General features: G+C 37.5%; 1 protein-coding gene across 16 annotated transcripts in view; it reads right to left on the bottom strand.

The window, feature by feature from the left end:
* Positions 1 to 22,464, bottom strand: part of DMD (dystrophin) — a 2,111,713-nt gene that overhangs the window by 1,352,192 nt on the left and 737,057 nt on the right. For all 16 annotated transcript variants that reach the window (XM_053892047.1, XM_053892050.1, XM_053892044.1 and 13 more), the window contains one exon: positions 20,201 to 20,376. In XM_053892047.1, coding sequence (XP_053748022.1) covers positions 20,201 to 20,376 — 176 coding nt within the window. The remainder of the gene's footprint in view (positions 1 to 20,200; positions 20,377 to 22,464) is intronic.

Below are 22,464 nucleotides of genomic sequence, written 5' to 3'. Positions count from 1 at the left end.
GTGTCTTTAGGAAGAATGTGAAACTGTGTATGTTTCCTTTTAAAACAAATATTTCCCTTCATTTCTACCACAGAGTTTACACTATGTGTTTACTATATGCCATCGTATTAACCTCCATAGATAACAGACATAAAAATGCATCCATCCACATGATCAAAAAGTGTAGTTTAGTAAACCACCTATTTGACAAAATAATGTGCTTTAGACATTGAACTGGGGCTCATATCACACTGTGACTTTTTTTTTGGATAATCAAAAAACACCTTTTCAATGAATTAGGATTAAATCAGCTTCTAGACTAGAGGCTCTGTCCAGTAAATTGGTTATCTGCACACAATGAAGGCTTCGTGGAGTCAACACCATGGTAACCATCTGCTTGCTGCTCAGTCTGCGAAGATTTTAAGGGAGGACTGGGCACCACTTTGCACAGAGTTCTGATAATTCAGATCAAGTGAGGCAACAGGATGTGAAATTCCAGACAGGTCTTTCCTCATTCAATTTTTTTGTTTGTTTGACTTGATAAATTTGGAAAGAGGATGCACAAGGTGTCTGAACTCCTCTTTTACATAAGGATCCTTCAGACAGTGATTATACTCCTTTTACGATATACAGGTTTTTTTAAAGGGATTTCAAATTTTTCAAGGACAGTTGTGAGCGCAGGGCTTTACCTAAGAAACAATGTCTATTCATAGGCACATAGGTTAGTATGTGACACGTTCTTTCTGAAATAGAATGAAACGAAATATCAATGAGTTTGTACTATTCTCAGCAGTTAGACTTTCTTTTTCTCTTTCCTTTCATGATTGTGACATCTGGATTTCTTTGGAAATAGGTGGAAGCCAAACCTAACTCTTACATGATTTAAGCTCTGAGCTATTCCTTACCTAATCCTTTTTTGTGCTTGTTTTTTTTTTTTTCTTCTGTTGCTACCATTTGGCCTTGTTGCTTCAACCATATCTCTGATTTGCTGAAACTTTCTCTGCCCCAATGTAATATACAGTCAGATTCCACTCCACTGTCTGTCATTTGACACCATCCCTTAGAGTTCTGGGAATTCAGCCGCTAGCACCGCCTCCCCATTCCAGTATTCTGCCAGTAGTCATTGTCATGTGTTGATACCAACAATGAGGATGGAAGGGTGAAGGGGAAAGAGAGACAATTTCAAAAGGCCTCCCATGCTCTTTCGTTGAGCGCCAACATCCCACATTCAATGCTTTAGTCTCAGTGACATGACTGCTTTTAGCAAAATGAAGGTCGCCTTCTTGGCTCCTACTCAGATCCTGGCCTCTAAGTAGCAACTGCACATTTATTTTATTCCTTATCAATTTGGCAGCTATTGCATCATCACTTTCTGTGGTTTGTCCCCTAGTTTTCAGTACTACTAATATTTTTTCAGACATTTCAGCTAATATATATGGCACATTAACAAACTCCCCTGATTTAAATACATACATGTTCATAAATAGGGTGCTATCTGCTCTTCCCAGCATTTTGCCAGTGGTGGTTTCTTTAATTTGTTTTAATGTTTACTTATTTTTGAGAGAGACAGAGAGAGAGACAGAGAGAGAGAGAGGGAGGGAGGGAATGAGCAGGGGAGGGGCAGAGACAGAGGGAGACACAGAATCTGAAGCAGGCTCCAGGCTCTAAGCTGTCAGCACAGACTCCAACGCAGGGCTTGAACCCACGGACTGGAAGATCATGACCTGAGCTGAAGCTGGATGCTTGACCAACTGAGCCATTCAGGTGCCCTAACCAGTGGTATTTTCTACCATGCCCTGTACTACCTGAGGCTGGGTATTTAATCACCAACTAAAGATATGATACAGATATAAGTCAGTTACCTTCTCAAATGCCCTCAAGAAAAAGACTGAAAAATTATTTTCAATACCATATTAAATCTTGGATGCTGTGTATGTATTTCTTTTTTCATTAAATCGTTCATTTCTATGAGTTTTTTCTTCACTTTGAAAACTCTCATGAAATCCTCATTAATGAACTGATACATAGTAAGTAACTCATAATGGGCCTCTACACATACTTCTGTATGTTATTACAGACAGAATCTACCCCTTAAATCCAGTCTATCTTAATCCAACTTAAAGTTATTTGTATCTACTGAGAAATGTATGACTTCTTATTCTCTCTTTACAAAATGATTTTTCTTCTATATCTGTTGATGAGTACTCTGTCCTCCATTTTCCAAGCATGTTCTAAAACCTCATCTTTGCTATTATTTATGATTCACATGAAGTAACACTGTTTTCTTCTTTACAAAGACACTCATTACACAACTAAAAGTTCTAAGATCCCATAGATCCGAGAAGCAGAACTTTCAATTTTTATTATTTGCAAAGGATTTATTACTGAAACAAGGTCATTTTCTTTTTCTTTTTTTAATTTTTTAACGTTTATTTATTTTTGAGACAGAGAGAGACAGAGCATGAACGGGGGAGGGGCAGAGAGAGAGGGAGACACAGAATCGGAAGCAGGCTCCAGGCTCTGAGCCGTCAGCCCAGAGCCCGATGCGGGGCTCGAACTCATGGACTGCAAGATCGTGACCTGAGCTGAAGTAGGACGCTTAACCGACTGAGCCACCCAGGCGCCCCAAAACAAGGTCATTTTCAAAGAGGCCTTCCATTTTCTGGAAGTTTCAAACTATCAAAAACTATGTGCGTATATACCAAATATTGAGAAGGTTGAAGTTTTCCCTTAATTGTATTGTACAAATGGACTCTACTTCATCCAGTTAAATTTTCCATAATGACAATGCAAATTAGATCAGTTACATTTCCTTATGGTCAAAATTTGGACGTGTGTGTGTGTGTGTGTGTGTGAAGATTTAGATATATACATGTTTTTAAAAACCCACAGAAACACATCCCAAAGAACTAGATAAATACTTCCACTTTAAAAAGTTATCATTTTTGGAATGTTTGATAGTATGTCATCATGTGAAACTTGTGCTGTATGCTAATTGTGCTAATTATGTCAGAAGAGCCTCTTAATGAGCACCGACTGTATTCTGTTAATTTTCTGTACAGTGACTGCCATATGAAGTATTAAACTGCACACGTACATAAACTGTAATCCAGTCACTTTCAATATACCATGTGGTAGTCATCATTCCCCAAATGTGTAAACTTTGAAAATAGAAATTCTCCAAGCTCCCAGACATAACTAATTTGATTAGTGAGCTAGGCTATGCATGGCCATTTTACATCTTTAAACATCTTTGAACAGAGAATTTCATAAAAAATCATGAGCCTCATCTTGAGAAGCCTGAAAGTAGTGTTGACTCTTGAGCATATATGTAAATTTTAACTAGCTAGAACATACACTTTCATGCTTAATGGAAACAAAAACTAATGCTCTTTTTCACTGGTATTACAACGTGGAAGACATCTTTTTGGAAGTGAGGTAAGAGCTCAAAATTTTGTTTATTATATTTTTAATAATTACCTTCCTCAGAGTTCTGGAAAATGAGAAAACATTTTAATTCCATATTGATGTATGAGTACTCTCCTGACCCCAGACCATGTGATGAATTCCTATCCACCTTTGAGATTTGGTTCACGATATACAACTTCGGTGAAGGTTTTCTTGATCAACCTCTCCCTCCCCTTCCCGTTTCAGCTTTCTTTCTGGGAAAGCTGGTCCCTCCTTATGTTTCCACATGTTACTTGCTTTCAAAAACTAAATAAACAGAACGCAAATTCAATTTGAATCAGAGAGCTCTAATAAAATATCAGATGAAATTCTGTATAAATTCTGTTAGTGTTAAAATCAAAGTATTTTTAAAACTTTAAGATGTGTTGAGTACATGGTAATTATTATACTTTTATAGTTACATGATATTTTAAGGGGGAAAATCTCATGTAGCCAAGAAAAAACAAGTCAACATTTCAATAAATACCTCCTTGAAACCAAGGTATTTTGTGTATGGTACAGACTCACAGATGTGTGTGTTTGTACAGTGTGGGTATGTTTTTCTTGGGGGGGGGGGAGGAGACAGGGCCACATGATTGCCTTATAGTTTTTGAATGTGTGTGATGTATGTAAGTGTTTGTACGTGTGTATATATGTGTTTTAAATGTAAAAAGTAGTGCGCAGTGGAAGGTTACTGAACTGAAAGTGAGGTATCAAAGGTTTTAATCAATCATCTTGATCTGTATGGTGTTTTCTTAGGCAAATGACTCAACTTATCTGATCTTCCTCTACTTCTTCCTTTAAATTACAGAAGTTAAAAAGCTTTTTTTCCATCTAACTGGTGTTAAAATAGAAACGAACAAATACTTTTTGAAATTACTCTTAAATGTGTTTAGTTACCTCACTAATTAAAGCAATTGTGACCTGAGATACAAAGCTGAGGTCAGCTTTGCTTACATTGCAACATTTATATTCCAATTATATCCATCTGTTTATCTAGCAATCAAATTAAATAACATCTAAGGATGTTATAATTCCTAGTTATAATACGAACCCCATAAACTGTTCTCAACAGTTCACACAGACCTGAAACAAAATATGATGAATGAGAAAGGGCACTGTCCTCAATTATTATAAATTCGCTACATTAACAGTTCTATCAAATAATCTACTTTCCTTATGTTTGCATGATCTTATTTACAAGCTTAAACGTATTTCTAGTTTTATATGTGTAACTTTAAATGCATCAGTCATAAAATAATATGTTTCCGTACCATAAAATTTAATGATTCCAGATTGTGCAGAAATGCATCTTTAAAAGATACTAAAAAATCAATTTCTATGTAGTTTACCTTGTCCTGAAATATGCCTATTTAACATATGCTTCAAAATCTGAATTCTAAACCCAAACAGGAAATTTGTCTTTAAAATTGTGCACCTTGTTCATTGTCAATTATGCCAAGCAAATTATATGTTTAATGTGTATAAAACGATGGCCTTTTAAAATAGATGCCCTCAGATAGAAACCCCAATTATTTAGTATTTTTAAGCTACAAATGCTAGAAAACTCCACGAGTTATCTGTCACTGATGATACTCACCTTTGTACCTCCTGGACAGCCGACTGCACTAAACAGAATGAAATTTCTACAAAATTTTGTTTCTCTGCAAAAAGTAACACTAAACTAAAATATTTGAAAATCTTGCAGAGAAAAATGACTAAAATAATCTTAACTGGGTAACAAACAGATCCCAATCACGAAAAAATCTTTTGGCCATATGTATTTCTAAAACATGGTAGGGTTGCAAAGAAGTCCATCTCACCTCTCTCAATATAAATTTCAGGAAAATATACCTTCAAAACTGAGGATATCCCCCCAATTCTAAGATGTCAGAACCAGATTAGAGGAATGAGGTTTAAAGCCAAGGAGCAGACCAGCATGTGGATGAAAACTGCATGACCCAGAGGATTGGAAATAAAATGTGGCTTAGCCACAGACGCCTACAGCCTATTTTTCATTTTCAGCAAATTCAAAGTCCCTTTGAAACACAGTTCTGTGCAGTGAAATCACCTTAACACAGGTTAATAGAAATATTCTCTTAAGTGATAGATGAAATCTTCTCATAGTAACCAATCTACGATCATACAATGCAATATGCTCAAGCGGAAAACTCTGAGCCATTTATTTTAAAGTCAAATTTGATGTTTATTTAAAACGATAAAAACAAAAAAAAGCTGTGTAAACCCTTGGGAGAAATAAATGTGGGTCACTAGAGGGCGCACACTCCCTTTCACAGCTTGTCTGGTCCTCAATTTGGCTTCTCTTTTATTTTCTTATCTACATAACGAACGATAACATGGTGACAAATGGATTTTTCATGGGAGTTCGCTTACAGAAAAACATAAAATGTCCAAAGATATAGATAAAATGGTATAAAAAGAACATGTTAGTAAGACACTCTCAGATGCACAGTTAAAATGCCTTCAGCCATTTTAATCCACACACCAAAGTATCTTAAAGTCATAATACACAAATTCCTCTGAGAAAATGTCTTCAATCTGGGGAGACAGGCTTAATGCAAGTAATAGAGTAGCATTTTCTGGACTTTGTAACCAAAAAGTTTTTGCCCAGTTCATTAATTTTACCTAATTTTGGAATCTTTATAAATAGTCACACACTCATGCTCTATAAATTTGCTTACAATTACACTCCTGCATATCTAGATGTTAATCTTACATTCAATCACATTCAAAGAAAAAGGGAAAAACAGCATCTTAAGCATCTTGTTCATGTCACATACTTTCATAAACACACAAAATTCATCTCCCACAATAAGAGTATAAATTATTATAATCTTAATTCCATAGATTGGCCATGAAGAGAGAGATTTAGAAACCTCCTCTACTTTCAACACACAATGAAAAATGGAGTTAAAATTCAAAACCAGGTCTGTCTAAAGCCAAAGATTTCCACTACACTACACTACACTTATTTTTCTTTGCTCCAAATGAAAAGAAAAAAAAATTAATTAAGGAGATGTCAATATGAATTTTCTGTTCATTGCTATATAGTAAAGTCTGGTAGTTACTATTGTGCTACTTTAGAGGACGTCAAAATTTGATTGGAGTCCCAAAATTTGATTGGGACATTCATTCTCAACATTGTCACTAACCTTAACTACGATCCGTTGCTGCCTAACTGATAACACCTATGGCATTATTAAATGGTTGCCATTCCCAGTTTATCTTTACTTTGGAATATTCCTTAATTGCCTAAAATCCCCGAATTTCCAAACTGTTGTGTATTCTGATATAAAACATAGACGATGGGGTGTCTGGGGGGTGCTCAGCTGGTTAAGTGTCTGATTCTTGATTAGGGCTCAGGTCATGATCTCATGGTTCATGAGTTCAAGCCCCACATCAGGCTCCACGCTGACAGTGAGGAGCCTGTTTGGGATTCTCTCTCTCCCTCTCTCTTTGCTCCTCCCACCTCTGAAAAATAAATAAATACAAACTTTTTTTAAAAGCATAGATGACAAAGGTTGTTACGACAATGGTTAGCATTAGAAGTCTTACACTTGGACCCCCTTTATGCCTTGATACTAAAAAGACACCTATCATTGAAAAAAACTGTCTCTTCCCTGAAACTGATCTCTGCATATAAAGATAGCCAAATGCTCCATTAGGACCCTAGAGTCTATGAGACTTCAGAATGTAGAACAGTCATAATCTAGGATAAGAACACATTTTCCATACACAGACCTCATCTCAATAAATTCTTAAACAGTCTCAGGAAAGCTTTTAATTTCAGCTAAATAATTTGATGAAATCACCTTTAACTTCTCATTTCAAAAGATGGCATGACATAGAATTTAAGAACGCAGCCATCCTGTGCTCGATGCCTGGGTTCAAATCCTGGCTAAACTGCTTCCTGTAAATTTTGCAAGCGTGAACAAGTCACCTGACCTTTCTGTGCCTCATTTGTCCCCTTGGCATATTTGTGTCAGCTACTATGATCACTGCCTTCCATGCCTCTTACTGGGTTTAAGCCAGCACCATGCTACTTTTCACATTGTCTTTTGAGAAGACACATGTTTGTTGTAGTGTTTTGTTAAGCACTGGTAAATTAGGGGTGTCTGGGGGGCTCGCTCCGTTGAGCATCCAGCTCATGATTTCGGCTCAGGTCATGATCCCAGGGTCTCAGGACCAAGCCCCGCATTGGGTACCACACTGAGCATGGAGCCTATTTAAGAATCTCTTTCTCCCTCTGTCTCTCTCCCCTGCTTGTGCTTTCTCTCTCTCTCTCTCTCTCTCTCTCTCTCTCTCTCTCTCTCTCTCTCAAATAAAATTAAATGAAATTAAAAATGAAAACAAACAAAAAAGAACTGGCAAATTACAAACTATTATGGTAACCACAAGAATAAAAACTGCATCCGTATCTTGTAAATACTGCTGCAATAAACATAGGGGTACAGATATCTTTTCGAATTAGTGTTTTTGCTTTCTTTGGGTAAGTATACCCAGTAACATAATTATTGGATTAAATGGTATTTCTATTTTTTTTTCTGTTTTATTTATTTGGGGGGAGAGAGAGCACAAGTCGGGGAGGGGCAGAGAAAGAGAGGGACAGAGGATCCAAAGCAGGCTCTGCACTGACAGGGTGATAGCAGTTCTGTTTTTAAGTTTTTGAGGAACCTCCATACTGTTTTCCACTGTGGCTGTATCAGTTTACATTCCCACCATTAGTGCATGACGGTCCCCTTTTCACCACATTCTTGCCAGCACTTGTTATGTCTTGTCTTTTGTATTTTAGCCATTCTGACAGGTATTAGGCAATATCTCACTGTGCTTTTGATTTGCGTTTCCCTGATGATTAGTGTCCACCGATAGACAAATGGATAAGGAACAGGTGGCATATATATACAATGGAATGTTACACAGCCATAGCAAAGGATGAGATCGTGCCATTTGTGACCATATGGATGGTCCTAGAGGGTGTCAGGCTAAGTGCAGTAAGTCAGACTGAGAAAGACAAATATTATATGATTTCACTCATATGTGGAATCTAAAAACAAGTGAATAAACAAACATAAGGAATATAGTCAGTAATATTATAATAGCATATCACAGTGACAGATAGTAGCTATACCTGTGGTGAGCACAGTATAACTTATAGAGAAGTTGAATCACTATGCTGTATACCTGAAATGAATACTGCACTGTGTGTCAACTATACTAAAAAAAAAAAAATATATATATATATATATATATACATATATATATATATATATATATAAACTGCAAAGGAAGCTATAACAAAGACAATAAAACAAACAAATAAAAATCATCAGCGGTAAAATAATCTCATCTATTGCACCCTTTATTGCAAGAAAAGGCAAACTATGGCCCACGGGACAAATTTGGCCCACCACTTGGTTCTGTAAATAAAGTTTTATTGGAACACAGCCATACTCATTTATTTGCATACTGTTTATGACTGCATCTTCACTAGAGAAGCAGAGTTGAGTACTTGCAAAAGAAACTGTATGGTGCTCAAGGTCTAAAATAGTTTCTGTCTGGCTCTTTAGCGAGCAAGCTCTCCCTGCTCTATAAAGTTGAGATGATGTCCCCCAACACTCAGGGAGGGTCAAAATGGTATGGTTCGCAGCAGCTATATTGTTTTGCTCTGTCTCAAAAATGTTCATTGGCTCTCCACGACCAGATTAAAGTCTACATTCCTTAGTCTGGCATCGAGTACCTTTTTTACAAGCGAACTCAACCTACCTTTTCAACCTCATCTCGTATTTCCCTCTTTCCAATACCTCATACTTCCGCTTTAGGAAAAAGAAACACAACCCTGTGTAAACGCCAATTGTACACAGGTTTGTAGGACAGCTTGCATTTGAATTATCCTTTCCCACCTCACCTTGATGCCAACACTCCCCTGTCTTTCAAATGTCCACTCAGATGCTAATTTCTCTGAGCTTTCCATGTTCAACTCCCAGCAGGAAGTAAACTTTTCTTCCTTCAAACTTTTCTAACACCGTACTGGTACTTCCTCGTGACATAGTTTATACTAGATTGTAAACATAGTGAGAGAAGGACTAAGTATAGTTCCCAGGTATAGCAACTGGAGTGCCTTACAAATCATAGCAATTGATGAGATATTAGTTGAAAGAATATGAAAATTAGCAAGAATGCTAACTTTGCTGTCACTATATTCCTGAAACACAGTGGACTCATACTGACTATAGGAGTGTTCAAAGCACCCCTCCACACATTGGATGGTGCCTTGGACCCTATGGGAGGTAATTTAAACTTTAAATACTCTCAGTGTGAAAGCTCGCTGAGTTTAAAGGACTTCAACATGCTTTTATGTTGTGGGTCTTTAAAGTTTAAATAACTTCCAGTCAAGGTTCAGAAACTATCTAGTGCAATGCAGAAAGCCATTTAAATCTGACGTGTACTTACTGCCCCACTGCCGTTTCCTTGGCATCATGAGTTGTTTCAATCCAAGTACTTCTTTTAGTGAGCATTTCTATCAACTTTGGTTAAAACACAAAGTAAAACTCACTGCTCTACAAAGCCAAGGCCTTAGCACAGGCAGACATAATAAAACGCCAGTCAATGAGTGGCCTAAACAACAGCAATTTATTTTCTTAGAGTTCTGGAAGCCGGAAGTTCAAGATCAAACTGCTGGCATGGCCACTTTTCTGGGTTGTAGACAGTCATCTTGTCACAGCGTCATCACACAGCAGGGAAGAAGAGAGCAAGCTCTCTGCTGCCTCTTCTTAGAAGGGTGCTAATCTCATCATGAGGGCCCCACCCTCATGACCTCATCTAAACTTGATCACCTCATTTCCAAATTCTACCAAATTGGAGTTAGCCCTTCAGCACATGAAATGTTGGGGCGGGGGGACACAATTCAGTCCGTAGGAGCTAGGTATAATTTTATCTGTGTGCGATGGCGTGATTATATTGATTTATAGAGATACAACCTCCTGACCAGGGAAGACAGAAGAATAAGAATATTCTCAGAAGATGTCAGAACAAAAATATTCTCTACTCTAACACAAATGTAGTAATGGGAGGATAACTATTCTAAATTAGTAATTGGGAATTCAGCCTTCTCCTGGGAAAAAGATGTATTATTTTTTACCTCAACAGTCAACAAGACAGGCACACATAATCAAATCTTACCAGTGTGAAGGCAAATGGGAAAATTCATATAAATTCCATTTTAGAGACAAAGAAATAGATACTGAGTGAGGTTCAGTGACTTTCTTTAGTCACATAGTTTCTGAGTGGAAGATCCAAGGTCAGAACCAACCTGTGCAGTCATAGGCCCATTTACTCTCAGATCCGCTCACCACATTTCTTTTGCCCTCTCTGTATCTGAGGGACCTACATTTCCCCCCATTGCTTGTCCTCTGGCTTCCAGTTAGGTTTGTTCAATTGAAGGCACTGGCAGAATACATAAAGAGGGAAGAAAGATGTCAAGGTGTTTTGGCTTTGCATTCTACTGTTGGTGGTATTTCTACAGCAGCTACATCTCCGTTGTGGCTTTAGTTTCCTTTAGATGGCTCCTCCCTCCTTTGATCCAAACTCTTGCCTGGCTGTCCTGAGAGTGTTAGCCCCTGTTGGAAGGCTCCAGCTTTGGGGCTTTGGTAACCTCCTGTCCCTGCGTTGTTCCTCAAACTCCAGACACGCTAGTGTTTTGGGTTGCTTCCCTATCCCAGTTGCTTCCCAGTTTTCTACCACCTGCTTGGCCAATTCCCTGTATTAGGTTTCCTTTCTCTGAAACACCTAGAATTGTTTCTCTTTTCCTGATAGGACTCTGACAAAATATCCACTTAATATCCCATCAATATTTAGTGAATACCCGCGATGTGCTAACTTCTGGGTTATAGCTGTAAGTCTGGAGTTGAAAAGAAAAGGTTCATGCCCTCAAGGAGTTCACTGGAGATACAGATATGCAAAACCAAAATCATCACAATAGAATTCTGCAAGTGCTTTAATGGAAGTGTTAGTAGGGCTGAGAAATGCCTGGGAGAAAATCTACCTAGCTCGTAGCTCATTGGGGAAGCAAGGAATGTGAGAGGTGGAAAAGGCAAAGTAAAGAAAAGACAATCTTAGGTAGAGAGAGATAACAGTAGGTGCAAAGAAAGAGAAACCTGAAGCAACAGAGAGCATTTTGGAGATCAGAGAGTGGTTGATTAAAGCTGAGGAGAGGGCAGTGTCACTGGAAAAGCAGTTTGTGGCCAATCTGTGAACTATTTGTTAGTAGTCTGTGGCAAGAAAAAGTCACCAGAGTATCAATCAACCAAGGCACAAAGCATACTATTCCCATCTGATTTCTTTTTAATTGCACAACTTTCTTGACAAAGGAAGCAGCGCATTGATTTATATTCTAGCCCAAGCTCCTTATCTCATGGTGCCCTGGTAATAAACAGCTTGCAGACTATTTTGAGGAGCAGTGGCATATAAAGAAATGGGCAGGAGAAAAGGGAGTGAAGCTGGAGAGGTAGGCAGCTAAAGATCAGAAAGGAAGTTTTGTGCTATGCATTTCAAGGACTATGGGCAGAGAGCAATGATCTAATTAGAGGTGCATTTTAAGATGGCCCTCAGGAGGCTGTGAAGTATATGAAGAAGAAGAGTGAATGTAGAGGCAGAGGGATCAGTTACAAATTTCATGCAGAAAATGATCAGAGACTAAATTAGGATGAAGCCTGTATATGAAGGACAGGCTAAATTAAAGAGAATCTAATGGGCACACTTGGAGGGTTTTATTGAGGGGGCAGGTTTTAGGACCACTGGAAATGGTTGCACAGGTTGTTCACGGCATAACGCCACAAGGTGCTGCTCTCAGAATCGATGATGTGAATGGTGCTCTCTAACGTTGTGCAGTGTATACTGTGGAACTACATCTGAAACTTCTGTAAGAACTCCGGGTGCAAATGTCCAATAAACATTTGGATCACATAGATAGGAACATCAAGAGGAGGGAGGTCAAGCTGGAGATATTAATTCAGAAATCATCCGCTATAGATGGCCAATAGACAGAAGACTATAAATGAGACTGCCTTGGGAAAGAACACGTTGTGAGAAGGAAATGAAACCAAAATTTGAGTCTTGTGGAGACTATTAAAGAGATAAGACGAGGAGACTGAGAAGCCACAGTAAGAAAGCAGAGAGGAAAAAAGAAACAGGAGGGAACAATGACCCCGAAGCCAAAGGAGTGGAAAATTTCAAGAAGGGACTAATCATCATCACTGTCAAGCACAGCACGAAGGTCAAGAAGAACTGAAGAGTGACCTTTGGAGTCAGCAATTAAGGAGCTCTCTGGTGACCTTGTTGAGGTCAGTTTCAGTGCTCGGTGTAGGAAAGGGTGAAGGAAAGAAACACAAGTAAGGAAAAAAGAGGTAGTTCAGATCCTCTGATTGAAAACCAACTTCTCCTGGCACTCAGCTATGCTTCTTCTTTCAGATGAATAAATAATAAATATGACTACCATTTCCTTCACTCAGGGAACAAATAAAACAGCATGTCATGGCTCTGGGAATATGGCCTCGCCTTTCTCTCTGTTGGCATCCCTGTATGACTTGCATTCTGGAAGAGCACATTTTCATACACCTGCTGTAGTCAGATATCCAGAACTATGTAGACTATTTTATAGGACCAGTTCCACTATAGTGCATTTCAGTTCTTAACATGTATTGGGCATGTACCATATAGAAGACCCCACACCAGGTAAGGAGTGAGGTATGGACCCTGGCCTAGTGAAGCTTTAGGTCGAGTGGATCAAACAGGTATGTGAATAGATCATTTCAACATAAAGCAATAGGGGTGTCACAAGATGGGTCAGGAGCATCACTTAGCCTAACTGGGAATTAATGGTTCCTATCAGTGAGACTGGTTTGGGAAAAAGAATCAAGAGTCAGGTTGCAGCTGCGATGATGCTCAAGGGCACTGATTTCCAAAATGTGGGTCTTGAACCAGAAGCATCAGCATAACCTGGGAACCTGTTGGCAATGAAGTTTCTCAGGGTGCCAGGGTGGCTGAGTCAGTTAAGTGTCCAACTCTTGATTTCTGCTCAGGTGATGATCTCATGGTTTGTGAGGTCAAGCCCCGCATCAGGCTGTGCACTGACAGTGTGGAGCCCACTTGGGACTCTCCCTCTCTCTCTCTCTGCCCTCTCCTACTCATTCTCTCTCTCCCTCTCTCTGTCTTTCTGTCTCTCTCTCTCTCTCTCTCAAAATAAATAAATAAATAAACTTAAAAAAAAAAAAGAAATTAAGTTTCTCAGGCACCACTCAAGACCTAAAGTCACGGAAACTCTGATAGGAAGAAGCAATCTGTCTTTTCATAAGCCCTCCAGATAATTCTGATTTATGCTAATATATAAGAAGCACTGTTTGGGGGCGATGGTTCTCAAACCTTAAGGCTTACCAGAATGTCCTGGGAGCTTATGAAAGATTCCTAGGCCCACCTGCAGAGTGTGTGATTCAGCAAGTTTGGGGCAGCCCCCTCCAAATTCACATTTCTAATATGGTCCCAAGTGATGCTGCTGTTTAATACACTGCACAAACAATGTCACTGCTCTAGGTATTCTCTGGGCCTTTAGTTTGCCTCTAGAATTCACATTCCTATATTCTCCAAAACATATTTATTAAGTTATTCTTGACTTATATGACAAAATAATTTTAAGAATCTAAAGTAGGTGGTGATCTTTTGGAATATCTGAAGATGGAGTGTAAGGTTTCTATTCTTCACCAAAAATAGTTTCTAAACTGAAATCTGAGTCTATGACCAAGGTCATTTGACTCTAATACATAAAAAGAAGCAAGCCATTGCAACTCTAACACTGGAATAGAAATTAGGAGACTCAGCAGTAGTCCTTATTTTGCAACTGAAAGCAAGTTATTTAACCTTTCCGGATTTCAATTAACCTGTAACTGTAGACAACTCCAGAGTCTCATCTCCTTAGATAAAAGATGCAAAGTTTCATTTTTTTCTGGATCGTGCCTAGGGGCAAAAATGTTATCACTGAGACCAACACCCGGAGTATTTTAGGATCAAATTATCATATAGAAAATTTAAAAAAAATAGCTTAGACATATTAATTATCTAGTTAGAGTCTTGAAATAAACTAAATTGTTTTAGTTTATCACTTCCAGATTATAATTTGGGAAGCAAAGTTCAAATGAATATCCAACACAAAAATATTTTAGGCAATGATCTTATAAAACTGCAAAAAGCGTCTTATCTAACACTTATCTAACTTCCTTTCAATGCTGTGACATAAATTCATGTCAGGAAATGGACATAAAAAGAAAGAAAGAAAAACAAAACAAAAACAATTAAGCTGCAAAATAAAACTAACTAACTAACTAACTTATTAACTAACTAACTAACTAACTAACTAACGCAGGCCTGTAACTGACCCGGGAATTTATTCTGCCATTTAGTAAGCATGCAAGGAACAGTCAGAGAAAGCAAACTGAAGACTCAAGTCTGCTCAGCCAGGAGAAGATAAAAAAGACTAGGTGAATTTCGGTATTTACAAATGTCTCTATACTCCTCTTCAGGTCAAAGGTACTCATTTACTAACACTATACTTGGGAAAATTATCTTTATTGCGATAGCATTTACCTAAAAAAAAAAGATTCAATTTGCAGTTGGTTTCACCTGGTTGATGCAAAAATGTAAATGAAAGCTGTTATGAACGTCTTTTAAAAGAACTGCTACACGATTAGAAACTAATCTCCTCAATAAATTCCAATTAACTAGATAATAGATCTAGTTTTAACATAGTCTGAGTTCCATACTCTGATAATTACCTATATGTAAAATAATATCACTGAACCGCAGGGATAATTTACTGTTAAAAATAATTACCCTGTGACCCAACATCATTAACATTTTTGTATATCTTAGTGTGAGGAGGACAATTTATACAGTAAATACAACAACAGTAGAAACTGTGTAATTATTAAGGAATCAACTAAACACATCTTAGATATTAAAAACAAAACAAAACAAAACAAAAAAAAACAAGTGTGGTACAAAGCTGAATCTTAAATCCTTCAACAGATGGGAGTAAATGACAATGTCCTAATGGGCAAAAATAGAATTATTAAAGTTTATTAGAATGTTCATTTGTTTATTAACAACCATTGCATGAAGAACCAGGCGAAATTCTTAAGTGCCAAGGAATATAAAATGTTAATCATCACAATTAGTTGAACTGTATTTATTCACTCTTTCAACAAATATTCGTTGACTATTGCATGCATGGTTCTATATATATGGGATCTAAGTAAAATATAAAGGAGGATAATAATAGGACCCCTTTGTTGTAAGTGGTGATGAGAAAAATTGATGTGGGTAACAGTAAGACATCTACCAAAAGAAGGTAATGTAATTTACTGGCTGAAGTGGAAAGATGCTGGGGAAGCTAGAAATAAGAGTGGTGGGAAGATAATATTGAATAGCGTAAGAAGTGAGTTATGTTTTATTTTGGGGGTAACTGGAGTTACCACGATCTCAAGTCTGGAAGGTCAGCATAAAAGCCACATTTTAGATACATTAATTCGATGTGGATTAATCAGAAAGGGGGCAAGCATCACAGCACGGACATATATGGCTTAGGTTATGGAGTTGGCAGTTAGAATGATTGGGAAATAACTGAAATGCTCACTAGCCCAATAGTATAATGCAATAATAATAAATAAGGGACAAGACAGGAGAGCTGAGATTGACAGAAATGGAGAAGTCGGGTGGTAAATTTTGTTTTCAAGAGGAAGATGAGAAGGTAATCTGTTGTTATATTCTTTAAGTTTGAGATGATGTTTATTATGGGATTTTTTTTTTTTTACCAATAGCACATGATCACCGTTTTCACCCCCACCCCGACTGCCGCCTTCATCACCATCACCACCTCTCCCACCACTGTCTCCACCACCATCTCTCCCACCTCCATCACCTCCACCACATGCACCCCTAACCCTTCCATGTCCACCATATCCAAATGACAAGAACAACAGCTACTGCATTCGCTGAATTCTTACTACCTTACAGGCACTATATCAAATGTTTCCACTTCATCCTCAGTATTTTATAAAGTGATGAGAGTGAATTTGAGGCACAGGTATTAGGTAATTTGCCTGGAATCATAAGCTTATAGTTAAGACACGCAGGTTTCAACCATGAGTAATTCTGCTTCCAAAGTCCATGTTTTTCCCAATATCTGCCACTCCTTTGGACATACAGGCAAGAAATTTTAAGAAGTAAAATATTTGCACAATGTAAAAGTTGGTGTAGTTAAATAAACAGAGGCGACAATGGTTTGCATTTGATAAAAAATATTGACACACTGACTAGATGCACAAGTAAAGTACATAGTTTTAAAGATATAAACATGAGAGGGCCTGGGTGCCTCAGTCGGTTAAGTGTCCGACTTCGGCTAAGGTCATGATCTCACAGCTCTGTGAGTTTGAGCCCCACATCAGGCTCTGTGCTGACGGCTCAGAGCTTGGAGCCTATTTCGGATTTCTGGGTGTGTGTGTCTCTCTCCCCCTCCCCCACTCATGTTGCATTGCCGGGTCTCTCAAAAATAAATAAACATTAAAAAATAAAAAAAAAAATAAAATAAAGATATAAACATGAAATTTAGGGGAAGAGTCAGATATGGAGCTGTAAGTAAGATCTCAGGGTCATTCACTTAGTGCCAGACTTGAATCAACATAAAGAAGCAATTCAAATGAAATCAAAAAAGCAAAACACATGCATTTATGAGATACTACAATAGTAATTAGGCAAAGGTACAAACCAAGCCAGTGGTAGGTGCAGAACTAGTTGTATGTCAGAGAAACTGAAAAAGGAGGTCATTTTTAAAAGATGAGCATTCAAAAGATTGTCAAGACTACCGTCTTTTTTTTTTTTTCACTTAAAGGGAATTTTATTTTTATTTTTATTTTTTAAGACTACTGTCTTGACAGTTAAGTGCTAGTGGTTCTCACATGGGACAAGAGACAGGCACGAGCTATCATGAAGCTTTCAGTCACGTTTGTATGATGCAACTTGAACCATTACACTCTCTTAAGCAGCTGTCATCCTGTAGACAATTATCAGTTATTGATTTTTTTTTATTTTTTAAAGTTTTTTAAATGTTTATTTTTTGAGAGAGAGAGAGTGTGTGTGAGTGGGGGAGGGGCAGAGAGACAGGGAGACACAGGATCCGAAGCAGGTTCCAGGCTCTGAGCTGTCAGCACAGAGCCCTACACAGGGCTTGAACCCACAAGCTGTGAGATCATGACCTGAGCCGAAGTCAGACGTCTAACTGACTGAGCCACACAGGCACCCCAATCACTTATTAAATTTAACCGTCCTAAATGTTCACGTGTTTCTGCTCTTTGTTCAGTACAAATTTATTGATCTAGAATCTTATATAAAGCATCCATCTTATTGTACTGTCCATATCTGGACATATTTGACAGTGAAAGTTGGTCTTACATATAATTATGATATCACAAAACATATAATCTGGGATGGATTTAGGGAAACCAAGACGTAAGATCACGTTAATCATTTATCTACTGAAGAAACATTTTCCTACCCAGTCTAGCTTCTGTAGTACGCTACCTCAGTTGAGATCCTGGCTCAGATAGATATTCTATAGCGGTGTATAATAGTAATATTAGCCATACTTATCTTGCAGGGTAACCGCAAAGAATAAACATGCTATGCAGATAAAGCATTTAATCTAGCACTGAGCACACAATAAAATCATCAGTAAGTGTTAGCTTTTATTTAAGTAATATATTCTTTATGGTCCCAATTGGTCATCTCATTTCAGGCGCTTACAAAAACTGCTGAGAGGATAAGATGCAAACAGAATTTAGGAGACAAAATCTTTCACCACTAGCCACACTTTCCTGAAAACAAAAAGCAATCAGAACTTATTTTCTTTAACCAAATAACATTCACCAAACAGAAGCCAAGAATATACTTGGCAGGAGCCAAGAGAGAGACGGACATGAATCAACTTGTTCTGCTGATTTCTGTATTAGTAGAATGTTGAACACATTAGGAGGGTAAGACAACTAAGTTTCCACACTGCTCTGCTTAGAAAATTGGTGAAGAGCTGTTGAGTTGTCGCAAAGGATCCGTAAATCCATGTCTCCACTAAGCACTGTCTGGAGACACATGTTTCACATGACGTGAAATTAATATCCATGCTATTAGGCTCATAAAATGCAGATTCATTAAAAGCTTTACAGATTTGTTTCTGCCATTATGTTTTTTTTTCCATCAATGTTAAATTTTCAGCTACTATTAGGAGTAGATCCTTGAAAGCTGTTGCCCCAAATAGAATGCTAATGCTTAAAGATTCAAAGAACCATTTAACTGGAATGAGGGTCAGCAAACTTCTCTGAGAGGCCAGATAGTAAATATTTTAGGCTTTGTGGGCCATATAGTCTCCGTGGTAATCACCCAACCCTGCCCTTGTAATGTTAAAGCAACCACAGATGATGTATATATAAATGACTGTGGCTGTGTTTCAATAAAACCTTATTTATGGACACTGTCACCTGAATTTCATAGTATTTTCACATGTCACAAAATATCCTTCTTTTTTTTTTTATCATTTTCAACCATTTCAAAATATAAAAAGAATTCTTAGCTCATGAGCCATACAAAAACTGGAAGTAAGGTGGACCTAGTCAACTGGCTTTAGTTTGCTGACCATTGGATGAGAGGATTCACCCAGCCACGCAGATACAAGCAGGGAGAAAAGCCTAGCAGTTCACTGCGGGAATTATGACAGCAGGTTACAAATCACGGATTAAAAGAGAAGTATTGAAAGTCCCAAATAATGTACTTGAGTAACTTCTCTAGGTGTTTTTTTTTCCTTTGTCTAGAACATCTGACATGCTATTTTTAGGTATGTGTTCTTCTTCTCATACTTCTATACCCTTGTATACATAAATTCTAATGTCAAGTGTTCCACGCATTCCTAAACATATGCTGCTAAGAAACATAAGGCAGATTTTAATGTTCTTTCTTAATCTTAGAATGATAATAATTGGAAAGAAAAAGAAACTGTACCCTTTTATGACTTTCATGGTAGTTCTGCATTTATGAAATTTTATTCTCATCATTTTAATATACCCAAGGATGTACATAATACCTAACTTATCTACAATGTCTAGTTGCAAATATCCACCAAAAGACAAGTTAAAAATTCTAACACCTTCAAGATAAGACTTTATAAATATCAAAGAACAGGAAATCTATTCTGTAATTACTCCTGATTTAGGATGTGCAGATTGAGACATTATGTTCTCATAAACTAGCAGAATGGATCTTGTCTATTATAGGTGTACTTCTTCTTCATGAAAATGTACTTTCCATTACTGGAAGAAAAGACACGTAATGCAAAAGTAGGCACTGAACAAACAGACTCTTCATAAGGGGGGAAAAAACTCAGGATAAAATGAGTCTGTGGCAGTTCATCACCCGTGGTTTCTTCTTTTAATCCAGGAAAACAATATTTCCATTAAGCATTAAACTTTTGTTAGGATGCCGATTCCTGGGGCAAATGTTAAAATTCACTTCACAATTTTTCTAACTTAACTGACATTACAGGCACCTGAGGCTTCTAGAAATATTGTTTAAATAAACGCACTACCATCCAACAGCTATAAATGAGTTTTCCTGCTTAACAATTACTTTTTGCTTCAGGATAAAGCCATGAGTAAGAGCCTCTCACCTTTTCCTAATTTCGGAATCCACAATAATCTGCCTCTTCTTTTGGGGAGGTGGTGGTGGCAGTTCCTCTTGGGCATGCTTTACCAGAATTTGCTCCCTCGTGGTCACCATAGTTACCGTTTCCATTACAGTTGTCTGTGTTAGTGATGGCTGAGTGGTGGGGACAGCCTGTGAAATCTAGGAGAAGTATTGAAACAGAGGTCACACATTGCTTGAAAGACTTCAGTAAAGACTGCACGGAGCGGCAAAGGAAAATAATGAGAAACTGTCCCTGCCTGTTGGTAAATTGACCTTCAGATCAAAATAGCACCATATTGAACCCAAATCAAATTGTTTTATCTGACTTAACTTATGTTGAGTTAAATCACAAAGGGAAGTAATCTCAAAACCAGAAGTAAACTTAGCGTCTCTTCAATTGAATGGTCAAGCTATGGGAAATAAATGGGGGGCGGGCAAAGGAGAAAAATGTAGGGTTTCACTCTAACAGTTAATTAAACGTACTGTTTAAAGTGCTTACCACATTAATATAAATTTTATAAGGTAGACCAGCACCAACTTCATTGCCTTAGCATACCGCAGATGCTTATTAATGTGGTGAATGCATCTTTAGTTATCATATATACTAATTAGTTATTATCCACACCTTTTTAGACAAAATTATTTGCACTTGACAATAAATGACTTTTTAATCAAATAAGTGAAATACCCTTTAAGACTACAAAAAAAAAAAGGTTAACATAAAGTACCTACTAGTCCAAAAGCATATTTAAGCTACAAAGCATACTACCCTTGTTAGTAACTTAAAATATTTGAGTTTCCACCGTTAGCATTAAAGATACTTCTTGGTTTAGAAGCACACTAACTTTGTGTTTAGACTTTTAAAAAACCATCTATTAAGTGGAGATCACCACTGTTTGGAATAATATGGTTTGTGATCCAACTGATGAGAAGCCATCACCTCAGTAAATGGGCAATACCAGATGAGCTGTGCAATGGGGAGACACTCTCCCTTCCTTCCCTAACCACCAACTCCCTCTCACACAGTCCTCCTGTGATTAGAACTGAATAGTTACCTCTTGAGATGTTAATCATTATTACTCTTCTAGTAATCTAAATCATTTGGAAGATCAATGTACAGGGAGACCAAAAGAGGCCTTCATTAGACCCATTTATAGGTACCTGATGTGCACAGAGCTAGGGATCTGACTGAGGTCAAATCAGTTTGACTAATTTTCCTGACCATGCCAAGAGGTATGGAAAGGGTCTGGGATAACCTCCCTACCTCACACATGACTGATTCCTTCAATGGGAGGAAATCAGGGAAGCCTCAGGATCTTCTTATTACAGGTTCCAAAGAGGCAATTGTCAGTGATGTAATGAAATCTTTTGTCACAATGTCTTGTGTAAAAATTGGTTTTGACAAATACATTTTAGAAATGCTGCCCTTACATATGTCAAGGACTTAGAGACTTCCATTTCGGTAGGCTAGGTTTTTTTTTTTTTTTTTTTTTTTTTAAGGACATTAAGAAATACTGAGTTTACGCATGTGTCAAGCACTGGTTTTATCTTCTTTAAGATCTCCATGGATTCATGATTTAGAATCCATCATTGAGCCTCAAACAATACTTATACAGTCCGTTGACAAGTTACACCAAAATGGAGGCAGAAACTAACACAGCTGTCAAGAAATGCTTAAAATATAACCTCAAACCTACCTGCACTCAACACAAAATGATCATTACATAATCAAATTAAGTTTACCTTTAATAAATAAAAAGTGTAGGTTTTGAGGAGGATTCCAAGAGTATTTCATTATTTCAGAATAGTATTTTTTGACCACGAGCAAATTTTTTTGTATACAATGATGGCTTGAAGGGAATACTGTTTGGGGGAAATTTTAATTTTATGTTAGGTACCAGAATGCAGAAATTCTGAAAATGCAAACCTACTGTTTACAGTTGTATCTAATGTTGTGAAACATATGTGCTACTGAATATCTGGCTATGGAGTTAATTTCTATCAAGTTATAATATCTTCTCATTGATACTTATTAAACTGGATAGATGTACCCATGGAGGGGAGGTTAAAGAGAAATGGCAATAACACATACTATGAAAAGGCATTTAGGAATATGGCAAACCTTCTAAGAAAGAAAAAATAATCTATTTAATGAATTAATAGTGAGACACAAACCTGCAATTGTTCTACACTATAATCATTACTATAATTGGAAATATTCCTCCATTTCCTTCAGGATGAAAACAA

This window comes from Panthera pardus, unplaced genomic scaffold, assembly GCF_024362965.1.
Source record: "Panthera pardus isolate Hobbes unplaced genomic scaffold, ASM2436296v1 HiC_scaffold_27, whole genome shotgun sequence".
Taxonomy (NCBI): domain Eukaryota; kingdom Metazoa; phylum Chordata; class Mammalia; order Carnivora; family Felidae; genus Panthera; species Panthera pardus.
The sequence above is the reverse complement of the archived record's forward strand: the minus strand, read 5'-3'. Positions and strand labels throughout refer to the sequence as shown.